Raw genomic sequence first — 18,801 nt, 5'->3', positions numbered from 1 at the left:
TCATGTATCCAATCAATGCATCACCCATCAACTGCAAAGCAACTTCCTCTGTTACTGAGCAATCTTAATACATTTGCGAAACTGCTGAACCTGGAGAAACTTTGTTTCGTATTTAGGCAATCATGCACCATGAGGGGCACATGGACGATGGGCTGACACTATCGCGATCACAGCACGAAGAGAGCCGCACTGCAAGGGTCATCCGCAGTACTGTCTTCCTGTTCAACTGCTTCATCAGGTGCAGCGAGTAGTGATTTTCAAGTATGCATGTTACACTTGCCTGTAAGACACTGTGGCATCATTATAAAGAGGAAAATGGAAATCGCTGGGTTGAATAACAGCATCAACATGAATAATATTAATATGTAGAAGGTCTATAACTTTTTAACTTTAAATCTTACCTCAGTTGTGAAACTCAGGTAAGGTTTTGTGAAACTGTTTTAACCGTGAACTGTTTTACTTTGTATTCGTATATCAATTACTCCCAAATACAACATTTGTTGTCACATTTAGACAACATATTCAAATGGGAAAAAGTGCAATAAGATGACAAAGTTCAGTTCATTTGTAAAATTTTATAGTGGTGACAAATTCATTTTCACAAAGGGCCAAACTAGGAAATAAGAATCAAATTAAGCGCTTGACATAGAGTACTGTCCAAAAGTCCTGAGCCACCTCTCATTTCTTTATGTTTTGCTTTGAAAATGGAAAATATGTGTAGCATCGTAGAGTTTGCACTAGCATTGGGTAATTTGCTTTGCCACCATCAGGTGGCAGAGGAGCCTACATTACACTGCTCACCCTCTGTAATGTATAATGCATAGCCCAAATGTGGACAATGAAAGCTCATGTTTGAAACACTAACATAGAGTGTGATGTGACTGCAAATGTGGTAACATTACACTCTGATGTAAAAATTAATCCAGCAATCTCTCATGATTAGTGTATTAGTGTATTTCGATCTTGTTTACATAAACATTCTCATTCCGCACCCAGCGAGGCCCCTCCCCCATCTCGCATATTCAGACCACTTGTCTGATATGCTGATTCCGGCATACAGATCGCTCGTCAGACGTTGCAAACTGGTTCTGAGACAGGTGAGAACCTGGCCTGCTGGAGCTCTCTCTGCCCTTCAGGACTGTTTTGAGCATACTGACTGGGACATGTTCAGGGAGGCTGCTACAAATGGCGATTGCACCAACTTGGAGGAGTACACATCATCTGTGACCAGCTACATTGCAAGTGCATTGATCATGTCACTGACTTCAACACTATCATAATACCAGACTGGAAACTGTGGACCACTGCAGAGGTGCGTGTGCTGTTAAAGACTCGAGACTCCGCCTTCAGAACAGGTGACAAGGCGGCCCGGGGAACAGTGAGGGCCAAACTGTCTCAAGGAATCAGAGCAGCAAAATGTGCACATGGCTGAAGAATCCACAGCGACTTCCAGGAGAGTGGTGACATGCGGCGCATGTGGCAGGACATCCAGGGCATCACCAACTACAGGAAGAAGACACCTGCCTGTGATAGTGACGCCTCCCTACCAGATGCACTGAGCAACTTCTATGCACGGTTTGATGCTCAGAACAGCGTGATGGTGAGCAAGACCACCCCACCTCACAACGACCAGGTTCTGTGTCTGACCTCGTCTGATGTGAGAAGAACTCTTCAAAGAGTTAAGCCATGGAAGACTGCTGGTCTAGCTAACATCCCTGGAAGAGTGCTCAGAGAATGTGCAGACCAGCTGGTAGATGTCCTCACTGACATCTTCAACCTCTCTCATAGCACTGCTTTCATTCCAACGTGCCTCAAGGCCACCACCATCGTTCCTGTGCCAAAGAAGTCCTCAGTGTCCTGCCTCAATAACTACCGTCCTGTTTCACTCACACCCATCATGATAAAGTGTTTCGAGAGACTTGTCATTAGGCACATTAGGACCCAGCTGCCACCCACATTGGACCCACTGCAGTTCATCTATTGCCCCACCTGATCAACAGATGATGCCATTGCCACCACCCTATATCTTGCCCTCACCCACCTGGAAAACAAAGACACGTATGTGTGAATGCTGTACATAAATTTCAGTTCAGCATTCAGCACAATCATTCCTCAGCACCTGACTGGAAAACTGAGCCTGTTGGGCCTGAACACCCCCCTCTGCAACTGGATCCTGGACTTTCTGACAGAGAGACCTCAGACAGTCCATCTCCAACACCACCACACTGAGCACTGGAGCCCCTCAGAGCTGTGTGCCCAGCCCACTGCTGTTCCCTCTGCTGACATGTCACTGTGCAGCAATGCACAGTTGGAACCACATCATCAAGTTCGCTGATGACACAACTGTGGTGGGTCTCATCAGCAAGAGCGACGAGTCAGCGTACAGAAAGGAAGTGCAACAGCTAACGGACTGGTGTAGAGTCAACAACCTGTCTCTGAATGTGGACAAAACAAAAGAGATAATTGTTGACCTTAGGAGAGCACAGAGAGATTACTGTCCTCTTAACATCGATGGATCCTCGGTGGAGGATCACACCATGTTGAAATATGTCAAGTTTTCAGCTAAGACCTCTTTTAAAATTGCCTCGTTGGTCCAAAAACACTATTTAATGTCTGCCAAACTGTCTGATCTTTGGCGTTTTTCATAGATTCAACTAAAGAAATGGAAACAAATGTCACAAAATTTGTTTTGCAAACATACAGTTGAAAGTTGTTAGTTTCCTGTTATGTACAGAAACAATACTGGGTCGTTTTTTGAGTTTGGCGCGTTTTTTTATTCTGAAGTGATTTATAGGACAATGTTAAGTGGATTAAGAAACAACTTTCCTCTGAAACTGGTGAGTTACAAGTTGAATGAAAAAGGTTCGGTTACTTTGGTGAATCTACCATCTGGTTACACCATGTTTCTTAGATTGATAGGCCCAAGTACAATAACATCAGTTTTATCTGGATTCAGAAGCAGAAAATTAGAGGTCATCCAGGTCTTTATGTCTTCAGGACATTACTGCATTTTAAGTAATTGGTGTGTGTTTACTGGTGTCATGGATAGATCAAGCTAGCTCTGTGGAAGTAATTAAGACCCCCCATTTACATGAACAAATTGTAGTCTATTAGATAGATATGATTTGAACCACTGCAGCAGAGTACCTTTAATACTTACAGCATGCTCGAATCACAGTAGTAAATTATTATTGTCGACAGTGTTGAACCCTGCACTGAGGTCTAGAGGGACAAGCACAGAGATGAGTCCATCATTTGGCCTGTGGTGCATAGTCCATGAATAGAGATAGGTTGATCATATTTAAGATTGAAGCATTAATCAATGGTAGGACTTTTTAAAGGAGGCTTGTAGGAATGGGGTCTAAAAGACAAGAAGTAATTGTTTAAGTTAACTCAGAAAGATCAATTGGAGAAAAAGAGTCTAAATAATGGATGAAGTCATGAATAGTTAAGGTTAAAGGAATTCATGGCCCAACAGAGTTCTAACTTTTTGTCAGCCTGGCTACAGTGCTGAAGAGAAACCCAGAGTTGTTCTTATTTTCTTCTATCAGTGATGAATAGTAACATATTCTAGCTTTAAAAGAGGGCTTTTTAAAAAATAGAGCAGCAAAGTATTTCTCCAGGCTAAATGATGATCTTCTAAATTAGTGAGACACCATTCCCTCTCCTGTTTATGAGTTATTTGCTTTAAGGTGTGTGTTTGAGAATTATACCAGGGAGTCAAGTACTTCTGATTTGAGGCTTTCTTTTACAGAGAATCCACAGTATTCAGATACAGATATTATACTATTAACAAGATAATCGACCTCTGTGGGAATACAGTTCAGGTAGCTGCTCTGCACTGTGTTAGCACATGACACTCAAGAAGTTAACAGCAGATGAAATATGTCCTTAAACTTGGTTAGCACTTTGAGAAAGACATATACTGTAATGAAATGTATTTCCAATCATGTGTAATTCAATATTTTACATTTAATTGAACAGAAAAAATGGTTTTAAGATAAGATAACTCTGTCATTGCACAGTCATACCTAGTACAATGATACAGTGAAATTGGAAACTATCCCGTATCGGCACTACGCACTACGCACAGCATAGCACAACACAACACAGTAACTTAATAAATAAAAAGAACGAGTGTGTGTTTATTGCACATTGTTATTATTATTGTTAGCTGTTTGCATTGATTAAGGCTATTGCCCTGTTGTTAAAGCTGTCCTTGAGTCTGTCTGCAACTTCAGCAGCCTGAACCTCCCATCAGATGGCAGCAGCTTAAACACCTGGTGTCCTAGGTGTGTAAAGTCCTGTAAGATGCTGCGTGCCCTCTTGAGACAGTAAGTGCTGTACAGGTCCTTAAGGGGGGGAAAGAGGATGTCCAATGACACCCAGGAACCTGAAACTGGACACCCTTTCCGCACACTCCCCATTGATGCTGACAGGCTGCAGCTCAAACTTCCTCCTTCTCCTTCAACCACCAGCTCTTTTGTCCTGAAATCTTTTGCCTGAACAGGGTCTTGAACCCTGGACCCTCAGATTAAAAGTCTGATGCTCTACCGACTGAGCTATCCAGGCTCTAAAATTCAGCTCTGGCCCGTGCGGGAATATGTGCACTTTCTATACCATATGTCAGAACAAGAACCAGAGTAGGATTGGTGGTGAATGGGTTTTTGCCCTTTTTAGATTTTGCATGGATGTTAAATCACCCACAATAATTATCTGATCTGAGCTGACCACTAAATTAGACAAAAAGTCTAAGAAATCAGACAGAAATTCTAAGTAACAACAAACAGAACAGTTTTTTCATTTCAGGCTTTCAAATGAATTATAACTCTGTTGGGTTGTTCTGTGGTTGATTAATAAGCTGGAGTTGATGATTGCTGCTACTCCCCCTCCTCATGTTGATTCACTTAAGCTGACAAAATCATCCTGCAGTAACAAACTTTTTGTAAGGTGGAATAAATCAATATGTTATTTATTAACAGGGTCTTAGAAGAGAGAGACCTAATGTTTGATAACCAACATTTGTATTTATATAGGACAAAAGTCATAAAGTGCTTTACAATACAAAGGTAAATGCTCAGAGACATGGCAGTTACCTATGAATGAAGAAATTTACTAATATAGTGAGGTATCTGACCATGAATGGCTCTGAAAATGATCACCAGAACTTTAAGAGAAGCTATTGTAAAGAACATCTGATTTTTCTATCGATTAAAAAAAAGGGCACTGCAAGATAAAAAACTAAAAAGGATGTTCATTTAATGGAAAATGTTAAAAACCAATAACAGGCAGTTTAAACCATTTATCATATTCTTTAATGTTAAATTGTGCTGCTTTAATGTCACATTGTGCATCATCAATGAAGAAAAAAAACACTTTAAAATAAACCGGTGTTAAATACGATATGAAAACATGTTACTGCATTCATGTTAATGTGTTACTAAAATGATGAATTAACATCTGAAAACCTAATAAATTGCAACTGAAAAGTGCGGTGCGTTGTGCTGTTCATTATGAATGATGCATGCTGTTTGAAAACTTATGACAACTGCTTCAATAAAAGTTAAAATCTAAAATAACAAAATAATATATCATCCAGCCATTTTCTTCCGCTTATCTGAAGTCAGGTTGGTTTATAATACAGCTCTGTATCACTTTTAAGATAAAAGTGAATGGCCTGTATTTGTATAGCGCTTTACTAGTCCCTATGGAACCCAAAGCGCTTTACATATCCAGTCATTCACCCATTCACACACTGGTGATTGTAAGCTACATTGTAGCCACAGCCACCCCGGGGGCGCACTGACAGAGGCGAGGCTGCCGGACACTGGCGCCACCGGGCCCTCTGACCACCACCAGTAGGCAACGGGTGAAGTGTCTTGCCCAAGGACACAACGACCGAGACTGTCGGAGTCGGGGCTCGAACCGGCAACCTTCCGATTACAAGACGAACTGTCAACTCTTGAGCCACGATCGTCTAGATGTTAAGTCTTTTTACACTCTCTCAGATGAGAGGTAAGCCAGGTCCACTTCAATTCTTCTCAATCCCACCTCTCTCGACAGTACCTCGTATGTAACTGTTGATTTTCTCTATGCACTTCTGCATGTATTATTGGACCAGTGTAAAGAAAATTATATCCAGAGCGAGAACTGAAGAAATTATTCATATTGTATTTTATTAACAAAGAAGTAGAAATTTGTGATTTACTTTTTTGGGCATAGAATTTTATTTTACAAATTTTCACTTGTCTTAGTATACCTGACAGAACAACTGCACTTCAGAGAATAGGTGCTTAACTGAAAGTTTATTTAAGATACACAAAACAATGACTATAAAGTTATATTAACTTATTTGTTCCTCCCTGATTTATTTTGGTGTAATACATTTACCTGTTTCATAAAATGTAAATAGATCCTAAGTAAATGTAAAATTTATTTTATTATTCTTTTACAACTCTTTTGTAATTTAAAGTTAAGTAAAATTAAAAGAAACAGGCCCCCACACCTGGAGGGGCTTGAGATGTTCCAAGAGAATGAGACACAGACACTAACATGCATTTCCACCCTCATGCACACATAGACAAATACTCACGCACTCGCCCAACATGGAGACACACAAAAATTTACGTGGTACACTAAGACCCCATGCCTCACTCCGCCCACTCATATGTGGTGTTGATGCATGCTGTTCTAAAATGCATTTTAAACAGGCGAGTAGCATGGTGCCAAAGACCTTCTGCCAAACAACACTCGGTGTCAGCACGGCCCCTCCCAAGAACACATATTGTCTACATGTATTTCAAATTGAGAGGTGGGCACCAGCACCAGAGGTGAGGCTGAATAAACAGACTGTCCTCTGGATGCCCTTCAGTGTGCCAAACCCCCGAGGCCCAATATGTACATATAATGAGAGTGTAAGTAATACAAGTGTCTAAGTTGTGGAAAAAAACTACACCCACCCCAACATTCAGTCATACCCTAGACTGCATAGGACAATAGACACCCAGGCTGAGTTCATCCTCCACCTCTGCTACATCTTGGACTCCTCAAGAGCAGAGGCCACCAGCAAAAGGTGGTAAAAACCTCGATTCATTAACCTGTAGAGAGCACTCTATGTTGTATTTTGTATTGTATTAATTGTAGACATTGGGATGTCATTTCATGTTATTTCTAATCAATTTAAAATCTTTTAAACATATCTGAGACCAGAAACTTTGGTCTAAGCTGACTGATAAATCTGCCTCCCATTTTGCAATAGGAGGGCATATTGATTCATCTATTTTGGAGAGTGTACAGTATATTTTAGACAACTGACTATCATCTTTGTAACAATGGTATAAGATTCAGAATTCGGAGCGTAAACTGGAAGCATGCATTCAGTGGGTTAAGGGATAGGAGACTACAGGGACTGTGGGATTTGACTCCACTCTGTCAAATCAAGAAGAAAAAGCCACAGGAATGCTGGAGAAGGAAGAATATTGCAACGAGTGCAGGGAGAAGTTGAAATAGGTTCTGGGTGATAGGGAAGAGTCAAAAATGTCAAAGAGTCAAAATGACTGGGAAAGTAAGGCTGAAGTCCTGAGGGGAATTGCCAAGATGATAAGTATGTTAGGAACCTACACATTGGACGCATAGACAAATGCTTTGTCACATGTTCATTCAAAGTAGTCAGTAGACATTTGAATAGAATTTTGATACAAGTAGAAACTCTTTCAGTTCAGCCCTACATCAGTTAAGTAGAATGTTGTTTCTGTTTGTGGCCCTGGCTGTTATGGACCCACCAGTTACTATAATACCATCTGGGACCACAGCTTTTATATCGAGGAGAATGTTCACCTGTGGATTTAGTGTACTGTCAGTCATGTTGTTGAGATCAGGTTTCTGTGAGACTTGGACGGTCTGTTGCTCTTTTTCTTTTTGTACGTGAAAACAACAAGCCGAGCTGGATTCTACAGAGTCTCCAAACCGCTCTCCACCCCTCTGTAACAGTGTTGTTATTTAATGCAATTTGTTTTATGCTTTATGGGGCTATTGTACGCTGAATGTGTATTTTTACAATATCAGATCTACTTAAAAGACATTTCAAGTGATGCCCTAAATCTTAAACAATAATTCCAGAAAATGAGTTTGAGCTGGACTACATCAAACAAAAACACAGCACAAAGGACGTGTTAACGAATGATCAGCTCACACTGACAAGCTTCAACTAACCCTCACAGTCAACTAACCCTGAAACAGCCTTAACACAGAATCTGCAACCCAATTAAATTACTAATCTGATTAGGCAGCTGAGAGATTTCTTTTCCAACTCCTCTGCTTACATAAAAATATCCAGTAACTTTGTCCTGTGAGTAACAACTTGTTAGCCCCTCAGTCTCTCGTGTGTGAGGTTTCAGTCAGACATGTCACTTGGTCATGCTTGTGATGTCTGTTTCAAAAAGCTAACAGTGTAAAGCTCCACAACGGGACTTCGCTAACTTGTTGATGTCACGATGGCCAAAACCATATTTAAACATTTTTTCTTTATTTTTTGTCAGCTGTAATCCACAGACCCACGTGTATTAACATGCTACATTCCATTTTCATCCAAATCAAGAAAGGTCTGACTTCTGGATCCTTGTGCACGACTCTTCCTCCAAGTCTTCCTCTCTTTTCATTTTGGGAATTGAGATATTCTTTAAAATTTCAGGTTAATTTCTGGGGTCATCTAGAAGACAAGGATGCAAAAAATTAAGGAATCCTTCAGACAATCTTTCTGTGTTTATGATTTCAACACAAGAGAAAAATCAAATCAGTGATTAGGCTGAGGAGAGGGATCGTCACATTTTAGTTTCTTTCCTCATTTGCATCTACATTCACACTCTTGCAGCAGAACATGCTAAACTTGCGTAAAACAAGGTCACATTTTCCGCTTCTCTAGTTTATAGCATGATTGACATCCTCCATTCTGTATTTCCCAGGGGTCTGGACATACTAAGAAAGAAAGGAAGGAGCTTTACTTTGGATCTGCCAATAGACTCAGTTAGCCTGAGCCTCCAGGATCTAATTGGTTATTTCCAACCGCCTGGAGATCACCTAGAACATGAAGACAAGCAGAACCGACTGCGAGCTCTGAAGAACCGTCAGAACCTCTTTCAGGAAGAGGTAGGGTGCACTTGGACGTATGTGTGTTTATGGAGGTGAAGAAAGCTTTCCAACAAACTAACTTCAGATCATTTTTAACAGTTTTTGCTTCCAATTTTAAAGATTTAGTCTAATATATTTATATATTCTGCCTCAGTACATACATACAGTACATCCACCCCCAGTGAATTTTGTAGTGGTTTATTTCTAATGATGGAACATATTGGAATATTTAATGTCTAAAATGTTATTTTAAGAAGAAAAAGAAAAGATGAATCAATTACTTTACTGTATACAAAAATTGTAATGGCGTGAGATTTTTGTCTTTTAATGAGACAATCCATGTCTGTGAAACTGTTGCTCAAAGAACTGCCAATTATATCATGTTTGCTTTAACATTGTGTACATAGTGGCTGAAAATATTCACAGTGGCCCAAACCATTTTCTCTACTAGCTTGTAAACATGCTTTTTGCTCCTGTTTACTTGGAGAGAAATTGACACACTTTTTGAGCGAGCTTCTAGTGGCCATTAGAGGAGATGCAGTTTTTTGGGCACGTCTGTGTTTTTCAATTCAGATATTAGCTTGGTTACATTATCTATATCCAAATCCATAGAATGATTTAACTGCATTCAATTTGTTTTTTATTTCCTAACTTTTCTGTGACTACACTCTGTTTTGTAGAGCGCATTTCAGGTGAATAAAGTAAAAACAACAGTTTCCATATCTCTAGGGGATGATCAGCCTGGTCCTGGAGTGCATTGATCGGCTTCATGTCTACAGTAGTGCAGCTCATTTTGCAGAGGCAGTTGGAAAGGAGGCTGGAGAGGCCTGGAGCGCCATTCTCAACTCCCTCTACCAGCTACTGGGTAAACAGGCGCACAGACAGAAGCACAGAAAAGATGCAATAACTTAAATTGTAATTCCACTCACCTAAAACCACATATTAGAGCTGAAGACAATCAGGTTTTTTTAAGAGATGACAAATGGCTCAGAGATTCATTCAGAAAGGGATCAGAGGACAGAGACAGGTGACATGTGGGCTCAGTAAGAACAGACGATTATACTGTTTTCTATGTTGCTGTTGTTACACCTCTTGATATCATGTCACTTCTCTCAACTTATTTTCATCTTTCTAGCTGCACTCATCAGAGGGAACAGGAAGAACTGTGCCCAGTTCTCTGGTTCACTGGACTGGCTCATTAGCAGACTGGAGCGACTGGAGGCTTGCTCTGGTAGGTTAGCTTGTCTTTTACATGGTATAATATATTTTATGATTATGTAAAAGAGGTGCTGAAGTCAAAGTACACATTCTCAGAAATGCCTTGGTTACATACAAATGGATGTTACGTAGAAAAAGCAGTTGACATCAGATGACAAGTCAATTTAATCAACTCGTAAAAGGCTTCAACTAATTTAACAAGAAGCCACCTTTTCAGCTGTTAGAAACATGACTGTGCCTTAAGCTTCCAAGTTTATATTACTGACTAAAGCAGCAATATGATAGTGGGATGATAGTGGGAACCAACTGAAATTCTGAGCAATGAGGGGTTTTCTCTTAGTCGGATCATGGATGAACTGAAGGTTTATATGAGGGCAGTGCACTGTGGAAACTGGGTAAGTTGGATTCAGGCTTTGTTCACCAAAACACAATAAAGCAGCTTTACACATAAAAAGGATCCAGAATTTAATAAACAAAGAACACAAGAGTCAGCAGAGTTTGTTGCTGTGCTCTCACAGACAAACTGCTGGAGTTGGTTGAGGTAAACCCACAAGTGAACGGTGGAAAACCATGCTGATGAATTACACCGACTACAGTTAAATGTTGGTGTCATTTACAGAAAAATAAATAATAGGAAACAAACAAGAAAGAGTCAAATTTATTTATATAGCACATTTAAAACAACGGCTGTTCACCAAAGTGCTGTACGTCTAAAATAATCAAATGAGATAACAACAGAGGAAAAGATGTCATAATTTAAGAAAGTAAGAATGAAATGAGTATAAAGTATTCAGAACTCGTTCTGATTTAAAAGCCAGGGAATAAAAGTGGCTTTTCAAACAGATGAGTCAGCAACAGGAGGGACAATATGAGACCTGAAGTCTGCGATCCTATTACTGAAGACTTGCCTTCAATGCTATAAGAGGAGCAGCAGTAGGAGAATTAAGAACAGAGTTAATCACAGTAAATACAATACGAGTCTGTGACAGTTGTTAGCCACGATCTTAGAGAAACACTTTTTTTTGCTGCTCTTACAGTCTTTTGATAATTTAACAAAGATTCAAAGTTATCAAAAGACACATGAAATGTATCCTTTTTCCATTTTCGGTCAGTTTTTCTGCACACGTGTCTGAGTTCTCTGGTGGCATTATTGAACCAAGGCTTAGTTTTATGTTTTTGACTCCTGGTTGTGAGTTGAGCAATGAAATCAAGGATCTCTCAGGAGGTTGAATTAAACAGAGAAAGTGAGTCGTCAGTGGTCAAGTGGATGGACCTATCAAAAAGTAAGGCGTGACTACAGGTTTTTTTTTGTTCTTGTCCAGTCAGAATTGTCGTCAGAAGGCCAAAATGCCCAACAGATTTACTTTCCCAAGTGGACCGTTTGCCATAATGGTCTACCTGGTCTACCACATATTTTATTAGAACTTTATTAGGATTTTTGAGTTATTACAATTACAATGGACAAAACCGGGGGATGGAAAAGAAAAAGAGGAAAGAAAGAGAAGAAGAAGAAAAATAGAGAAGCAGATGGAAAGAGAGAAAAAACAGTGAAAATCTGCTGAAGAAAAACAACAAAAACACAGCAGAGAAACCACGGCAACGACCAACATATGGGGTAGTCTACCTAGTACTCACATTCTGATGATTTAGATTCTACCTGTGACGCTGTGAGGTCTTTACCTTACAGTATAACCTGCTTTGTGATGACTTGTAACAAACCACAGGTAGAAAGAACAGTCAAAGGGCAGGCAAGAGAAAAGACTATAAACAGGATGATAATGTCCAACATGAACCAGCAGGTTTAACAAATCATACATTCAAAAGGGAACAGGGCAAGGGTGATTGATTAACTGAACCCACATCTGACAAATACAGCAGTAGACAATTTCAAAAGAAGGAAACCTGACAAAAACAAGAAGTGAGACGAACAGAAATACACAAGAATCGACGATTACAAAATACAAAAAGGCATTAACTACTCTGTTGTTATGATCTGGCAATACATCGATAAAAATTTACAGAAATCAGTTGCAAATTAATTGAACAATATTTAAATAACTTAAAAAGAAATATTTAAAAAGCACTTTTTACATTTTGGTTATTTTATTTATTTTCTCTATTTGCTCTAATTGCATTTGTAATTCAATATTTTAATGGTGTCCTGTATGTTTTAGAAATATTTCCACTTTGACAGATAAAGTTTACATCATTATTATACATATTTAACGACAGTAAGATGTAGAGCTGAGTGATGAGTAAGCTAGTTGCCTCTGCTCTTAGCTTTGCGACCTGTACAGCCATTATTGGTTCTCCAACCTTTGACAGTAAAACGGACTCTTAGCTTTTTGTGAACTGTGGTTTTGAATCAAGTTATCGTCACACTGCACCTTATTTTTTAATTACAGGTATATTGGAGGTGCTTCACTGTGTACTGGTGGAGAGTCCTGAAGCACTTAACATAATCAAAGAGGAACATATCAAGTCTATCATATCTCTGTTGGACAAACATGGTCGGAACCACAAGGTATGGGCACTTACTTACCCACAAACATAAACTGATGATGATAGTATATTATAAAGCCTAGTTATCCCTGGTACACTTGCATCATTTTTTACAGGTAGAAAGGCTGTTCTTTGGATAGCTTGCCTTGGTATTCTGTTGATTTAGATTCTGTTGGTATGAGTTGTTTCTTTATTTGACTCCATGATGTTGAAAACAGGACTCTGTGAGGTCAGGCCCTCTGTTGCAGGACGACTTCTCCTTATTATGTCTGATGAGATAGGTTTTATGACTCTGCCTTGTTATTTTTCACTTTTTTCATGCTAAAGCATGAATTTAGTACCGATCACATAAAAATCTGAACATCTATACATGGTGTTTAAAACAAGCAATCTAATATTTTTTAGGTCCATCTTATGCTCATTAAAAGCTCTTAACAGAGATAGACATCCTGCTAACACACTCAATATGTTAGTAGCAGATCCTTTCACTCAGTATTTTGTTGTAAGGCCTCCATGGATCTAACTTGTTGCAGTGTATTGCACCAAAGATCCACATCCTGGACCTTTTGTTGTGTTTAAATCATTTAGTTTCTGCAGTGTATCAAGGAGCATTATCCTGATGGGAAAGGTTATTGCCATCAGGGAATACTGTTACCATTAAGGACCAAAAGTTTCTTGTGTCATCACACTGCCTGTGCCAGCTTGCAGTGTTTCCCATCATTTCTTTGGGTAACAGCTAAATGCACTTGGTTGTCACTAGATGTCAAAGAAAACCAGGCCACCTTTTCCCATTGCTCCATGGTACAGTCCTGATACTCATGTGTTCATTGTAGTAGGTTTCAGTCAGAAATACAGACTTAGCGGAAACTCTGAGCCCTCTGTGGTGTCTCCAGCCACCACTGACCTTTTTAGCAGTTCAGTATAGATGTCACTACCTGTTTACTTGTGTCTCTTTATATCGTAGAAACAATAACATCTTATCCGTCTTGTTTAAATACCATTTAGGTTCTAGACGTGCTGTGTTCACTGTGTGTGTGTCATGGCGTGGCAGTGCGCTCTAACCAGCACCTGATCTGTGACAACCTGCTGCCAGGAAGAGATTTATTACTGCAGACCCGCCTGATCAACCACATAAGCAGGTAAACATCAAACTACATTTGTAATGGTCGGATTGTGGAATCCCATGTCAGTAATGGATTTACCTACTCACTGACATTCATTCACTCCAACAGTATGCGTCCCAACATCTTTTTGGGCATCAGTGAGGGCTCTGCCCAGTACAGGAAGTGGTACTACGAGCTGATTGTGGATCAGGTTTTGCCATTTGTCACAGCAGAGGCCACTCACCTCAGGGTTGGTTGGGGCAACACCAATGGCTATGCACCGTACCCCAGTGGAGGAGAGGGGTGGGGAGGCAACGGGGTGGGTGATGACCTCTATTCCTATGGCTTTGATGGACTCCATCTTTGGTCAGGTGAGCTGTGTGTGTCCAGTATGTGTGTATAAAGAGGGAGTGATTTTGATTACTAACTCACTGATAATGAAAGTCTGTCCGGTGCAGAATCATTTTTACCCCTCAGCCCTAAAAGGTTGATAGGGTATTGGTGTTACCCCACTGGCTGACTGGGCAGGCGTGGTGGACACCTAAATTGTGCGATTACTCGAGAATGAGGTAATGTAGGAGCTTTAAATTAATACCATAGTTGTATCTACTGAGACAAGTTTGAACCTCAGTAACCTCAACCTAATGGTCAAAATATTGTGAATACAATAACTCGTGATGGAAGTCACCTAGCATTTTCAAATTGGAGGATGGCAGGACCTACAAAAATTTAACGAATCTCACTGATCTCAACTAATGTTTTCTGAAAATCTTGTGAATGTGATATCTTGAGAATAAGCAAGTGTGTCTAACAGGAGACTGAGGGTGGCACTGGCAGTTGCCAGTATGTTTTCCCATTGAAATGTGAGACTATTGAATGTCTTTTTTAGATTAAAAAATATGAACTGTGGACTATAGTGGTCAAAACTTTTAGGTGTGAGAGTGCTGTGCTGCATCAAGAACTGAGCAGTTTACAGCTGTTAATTCGCTATTAATTTAACATCATCTCAGAAAGCACCAATACGGTGTACATTTTAATAATGGATTGCATATATATAGCGCTTTTCGAGAGCCTCAAAGCGCTTTACAATTCCACTATTCATTCACTCTCACATTCACACACTGGTGGAGGCAAGCTACAGTTGTAGCCACAGCTGCCCTGGGGCAGACTGACAGAAGCGAGTATATTTTATCGGCCCCTCTGGCCAACACCAGTAGGTGGTAGGTGAAGTGTCTTGCCCAAGGACACAACGACCAAGACAGACAGAGCTGGGGATCGAACCAACAACCTTCCGGTTACAAGATGAGCTTTCCACGGTCGCCATTTTAGGACATCCTCAGGTCTCAGGAAAAAAGTCGTCAGGTCTCAGAAAAAATAAGCCAGGTCTCAGGAAAATAGTTGTCAGGTCTCAGACAAAAAAATGTCAGGTCTGAGACAAAAAGTCATCAGGTCTCAGGAAAAAAGTCGTCAGGTCTGAGGTCTCAGACAAAAAAATGTCAGGTGTCAGGCAAAAAGTCGTCAGGTGTCGGGAAAAAAAACCAGATCTCAGACAAAAAGCTGTCAGGTTACAAGTCCCAGACTAAAAGCTGGATCCATAAGTTAAAATTTCGAGTTATTTTCTCTAAATTTTGAGTTATTACTTCAAAATTTAGAGAAAACTTGAAATTTTGAGTTACGGATCCTTTTATTTATCTTTTAGTGGTAGAAACGGGCATACCATTAACTCAAAATTTCGAGTTAAGGGTCCTTTTATTTATTTATTTATTTATTTTAAAAATGCACAGAAATAGATTTAAAAAAAGGAAAAGATCTTTGTATGAAACTACGTTGTTTTTTTTTTAAACTGTTGGACAGTTATGCAAAATGCCTGCAAGATGTTTTTTCTGCTGAAAAAGGCCAAAAAGAAAAAAAACAAACATATATGGTTTTGTGACCATGTTAATGGATCACAGTAACTTAGGAAATACTCTGTAAAGTAAAAGCAAAAACCATAATGGAAAAATGTCCTAGTATAAACTCTGATGTCGTTTTGTACTTAAACAGTTCAGACTTGAATCTGCTTAAAGTTCAAACCAAACTAAACTAATTCTCTCTGCACTTCTGTGTATCCTGTGCAGGCTGCATTGCGCGGACTGTCAGCTCACCCAATCAGCATCTCCTTCGATCAGAGGATGTAGTGAGCTGCTGCCTGGACCTCAGTGTGCCCAGTATCTCCTTCAGAATCAATGGCCAGCCAGTTCAGGGCATGTTTGAGAACTTCAACTCTGATGGCCTTTTCTTCCCAGTGGCGAGCTTCTCTGCTGGGGTCAAGTCAGTGTTTCACTTAAGCTCATCAACACAGCATGATAACAGAGTTATTGTCTTTGTTCTCCATGAAGCTTGTTTTATTTTTGTCTTTTAAAATGGATTTGCAACTGTATAATGACTATAAGCACAACTTACATGCACATCCTGATTTTGTAAAGTGACTGTTGTCCTAAAAACAGCGTAGCATACTTCTGAGACTATTACAATAACTGCCTGATGAGTGTCTTACAAAAGTTATCAGTGGGCTTGTTGTTATATTAGGGGGTTCCTACAAATGTTGGTTACAGGACAACAATTATGTGATATCACTGGGATTTAGATTTGGTAGCTGGATAGTGGCAGCTGGATAGTGTAGTGGTAAGACTACACACCTTCGGAGTGGGAGTCACAAGTTCGACTCCCACCCGGTATCCAGTAAGGGCCCTGGCTAGACCCCCCATGCTGAAAAAAATCCAAGCCCTGGAATGGCGCGGCTATGTCTGCAGCCTGTCCGCAGCTCGGACACAAGAATTTCACTACATGTTGTACTCTGTATAATTGTGTATGTGACAAATAAAGGTTGTTTGGTATTTAGCTTTTAGCTGGAATTTTCAATACATAGGGGTTCAAAACTACAAAACTAATGTCTCGTTACATATAGAATATTCTTTACTGGCCAAGTCAGTCATTTTATCTCAACCTAGTAAAGCAAATGAATGTTAATATAAGTATTAAAAACAAATTATGTTAATTTTTCCAAATACTTCTGAGCCAGTGAAAATGGGAGCTATGCATAAAATTCCTAGTCAGTTAATGCAATGAACCTATTTTTGTTAAACCCTTGAAAGGCTCAATGTCAGCACTTTAACCCTGTCATGCATGAATTATGACAACCTCAATCAGGATTTTTTCTTAAGTATTTTTATTCATCTTTAGGCATGAAAAGATGAATAAAAAGTACTTAAGAAAAAATCCTGATTGAGGTTGTCATAATTCATGCATGACAGGGTTAAATAACAATCATTATAATGAAACACGCCATACATCTATAGTAACATTAAACGACCAGTAAGTGGCAGGGTACAGTGTCCAATGTAGTGGTTTATGTGCAAGTATACCATCCACACTGACACAAATACAAGAGAACAGCCTTTGAATAGCTGTCCACTGTAGTGACCAGTATGTGTGAAAGGGTTAATTGGATCTTGATCACTTAAAACTCACAATGGTGTTGTACGGAGGCAAGAGTACCAAAAAGTCTGTCGCTGTCCAAAAATGTAACAGTATACTAATTGGTCAGCAATATGAAGACAAATAGCACAACTGTAGCAGGCTGACTAACTCACACGTTTTTGGTACCTTTCTTTTTATATCATCAGCATCATCACTGACATCCCAAATTTGAATGCCTAAGGCTATTTTTGTCCCAGATCTATCACATAAGTGTCTGTCCCAGGAGCGCTGCCACTGGGCTGTTTTCTGGTTTTCCTGATTTCCTTTCCTGTTTCACCTCCAGGGTGCGATTCCTCCTCGGTGGGCGTCATGGGGAGTTTAAGTTCCTCCCTCCTCCTGGTTATGCCCCTTGCTATGAAGCAGTGTTGCCCAGGGAGAAACTGAAACTGGAGGCTAGTCAGGATCAGACTGCCACCAGAGACCTGCTGGGACCCACTGTCACTTTGAGCCAGGCAGCATTCACCCCGATACCTGTAGACACCAGCCAGGTCAGAAATGTCTTGCTCCACTTTTTTCAATAACATACTTGATTGAAGTTCACTTTTTAATTATTTGTTGAAGTCATTCAATAAAGTTTTTTTTCCCCTTAACCATAACCAGTAACTGAAACGCTGTTTGTTTTCTGTTCAGATTATTTTGCCACCTCACTTGGAAAGGATCAGAGAAAAACTAGCAGAAAACATCCATGAACTCTGGGTGATGAACAAGATAGAATTAGGCTGGATCTATGGTGCAGTGAGTATTATTATATGAAAACAAATACCTGTACATAATACCTGGTGGACTGCTGCTATGCATGTAATCCCAGCTAAACAGGTTACATAAAGAGGATTTGGGGCTGATAGATTCTTCAGCACCCAACATCTAGAATAAAATTTTTAAAAAAAGAAACAGTAGCTCAGTGTTCCAACATACAGAAGAAGCAACTGCTATCACAGCTAGAGATTGACGAGTGCAACACAAATGCTACAGCAAGGAAGAGCCAGGACATCAGGTCATGGGGGAGATGTCATCATCCCCTCCCCCCACCAGCTACTGACAGATAGACCACTGGTTATGGTTATAAGACCAGACTAACCTGTGCACTACCAGAAAGCCTACGACTTAGTGCTTCACACCTGGATCCTGGAATGCCCAGAACTGTACAAGATCAACAGGACCCTACTGCTGTTGAACCCCCTTGGCCAGATCATTAACAAGTTTGGCAATGGATACCAACTATGGAATGGAACAATCCTTAGCCAAGAACTGAGGGGATTGCACTACCAGAAGGCAACATTGCAGACATCGAGGACAGGTACAAGTACCTTGGAATCCCACATGCAAATGGGAA

The 18,801-nt window shown here is 40.0% G+C and overlaps 1 protein-coding gene and 1 non-coding gene across 7 annotated transcripts in view; one reads left to right on the top strand and one right to left on the bottom strand.

The window, feature by feature from the left end:
- The window catches only part of LOC134632897 (ryanodine receptor 2-like), a 274,812-nt gene that overhangs the window by 108,640 nt on the left and 147,371 nt on the right, over nucleotides 1-18,801 (top strand). For all 6 annotated transcript variants that reach the window (XM_063481767.1, XM_063481763.1, XM_063481765.1 and 3 more), the window contains exons 12-21: nucleotides 117-238; nucleotides 8,961-9,144; nucleotides 9,856-9,991; nucleotides 10,262-10,357; nucleotides 12,750-12,868; nucleotides 13,852-13,985; nucleotides 14,079-14,320; nucleotides 16,067-16,259; nucleotides 17,752-17,956; nucleotides 18,099-18,203. In XM_063481767.1, the coding sequence (XP_063337837.1) occupies nucleotides 117-238; nucleotides 8,961-9,144; nucleotides 9,856-9,991; nucleotides 10,262-10,357; nucleotides 12,750-12,868; nucleotides 13,852-13,985; nucleotides 14,079-14,320; nucleotides 16,067-16,259; nucleotides 17,752-17,956; nucleotides 18,099-18,203 (1,536 nt within the window). The remainder of the gene's footprint in view (nucleotides 1-116; nucleotides 239-8,960; nucleotides 9,145-9,855; nucleotides 9,992-10,261; nucleotides 10,358-12,749; nucleotides 12,869-13,851; nucleotides 13,986-14,078; nucleotides 14,321-16,066; nucleotides 16,260-17,751; nucleotides 17,957-18,098; nucleotides 18,204-18,801) is intronic.
- On the bottom strand, nucleotides 4,500-4,572 carry trnak-uuu (transfer RNA lysine (anticodon UUU)). Its single transcript has one exon. It is a non-coding gene; the product is annotated as a tRNA-Lys (tRNA).

This window comes from Pelmatolapia mariae, linkage group LG8 (assembly GCF_036321145.2).
Source record: "Pelmatolapia mariae isolate MD_Pm_ZW linkage group LG8, Pm_UMD_F_2, whole genome shotgun sequence".
Classification (NCBI taxonomy): Eukaryota; Metazoa; Chordata; class Actinopteri; order Cichliformes; family Cichlidae; genus Pelmatolapia; species Pelmatolapia mariae.
Note: the sequence above shows the minus strand (reverse complement) of the source record. Positions and strands in the feature narration are given on the sequence as shown.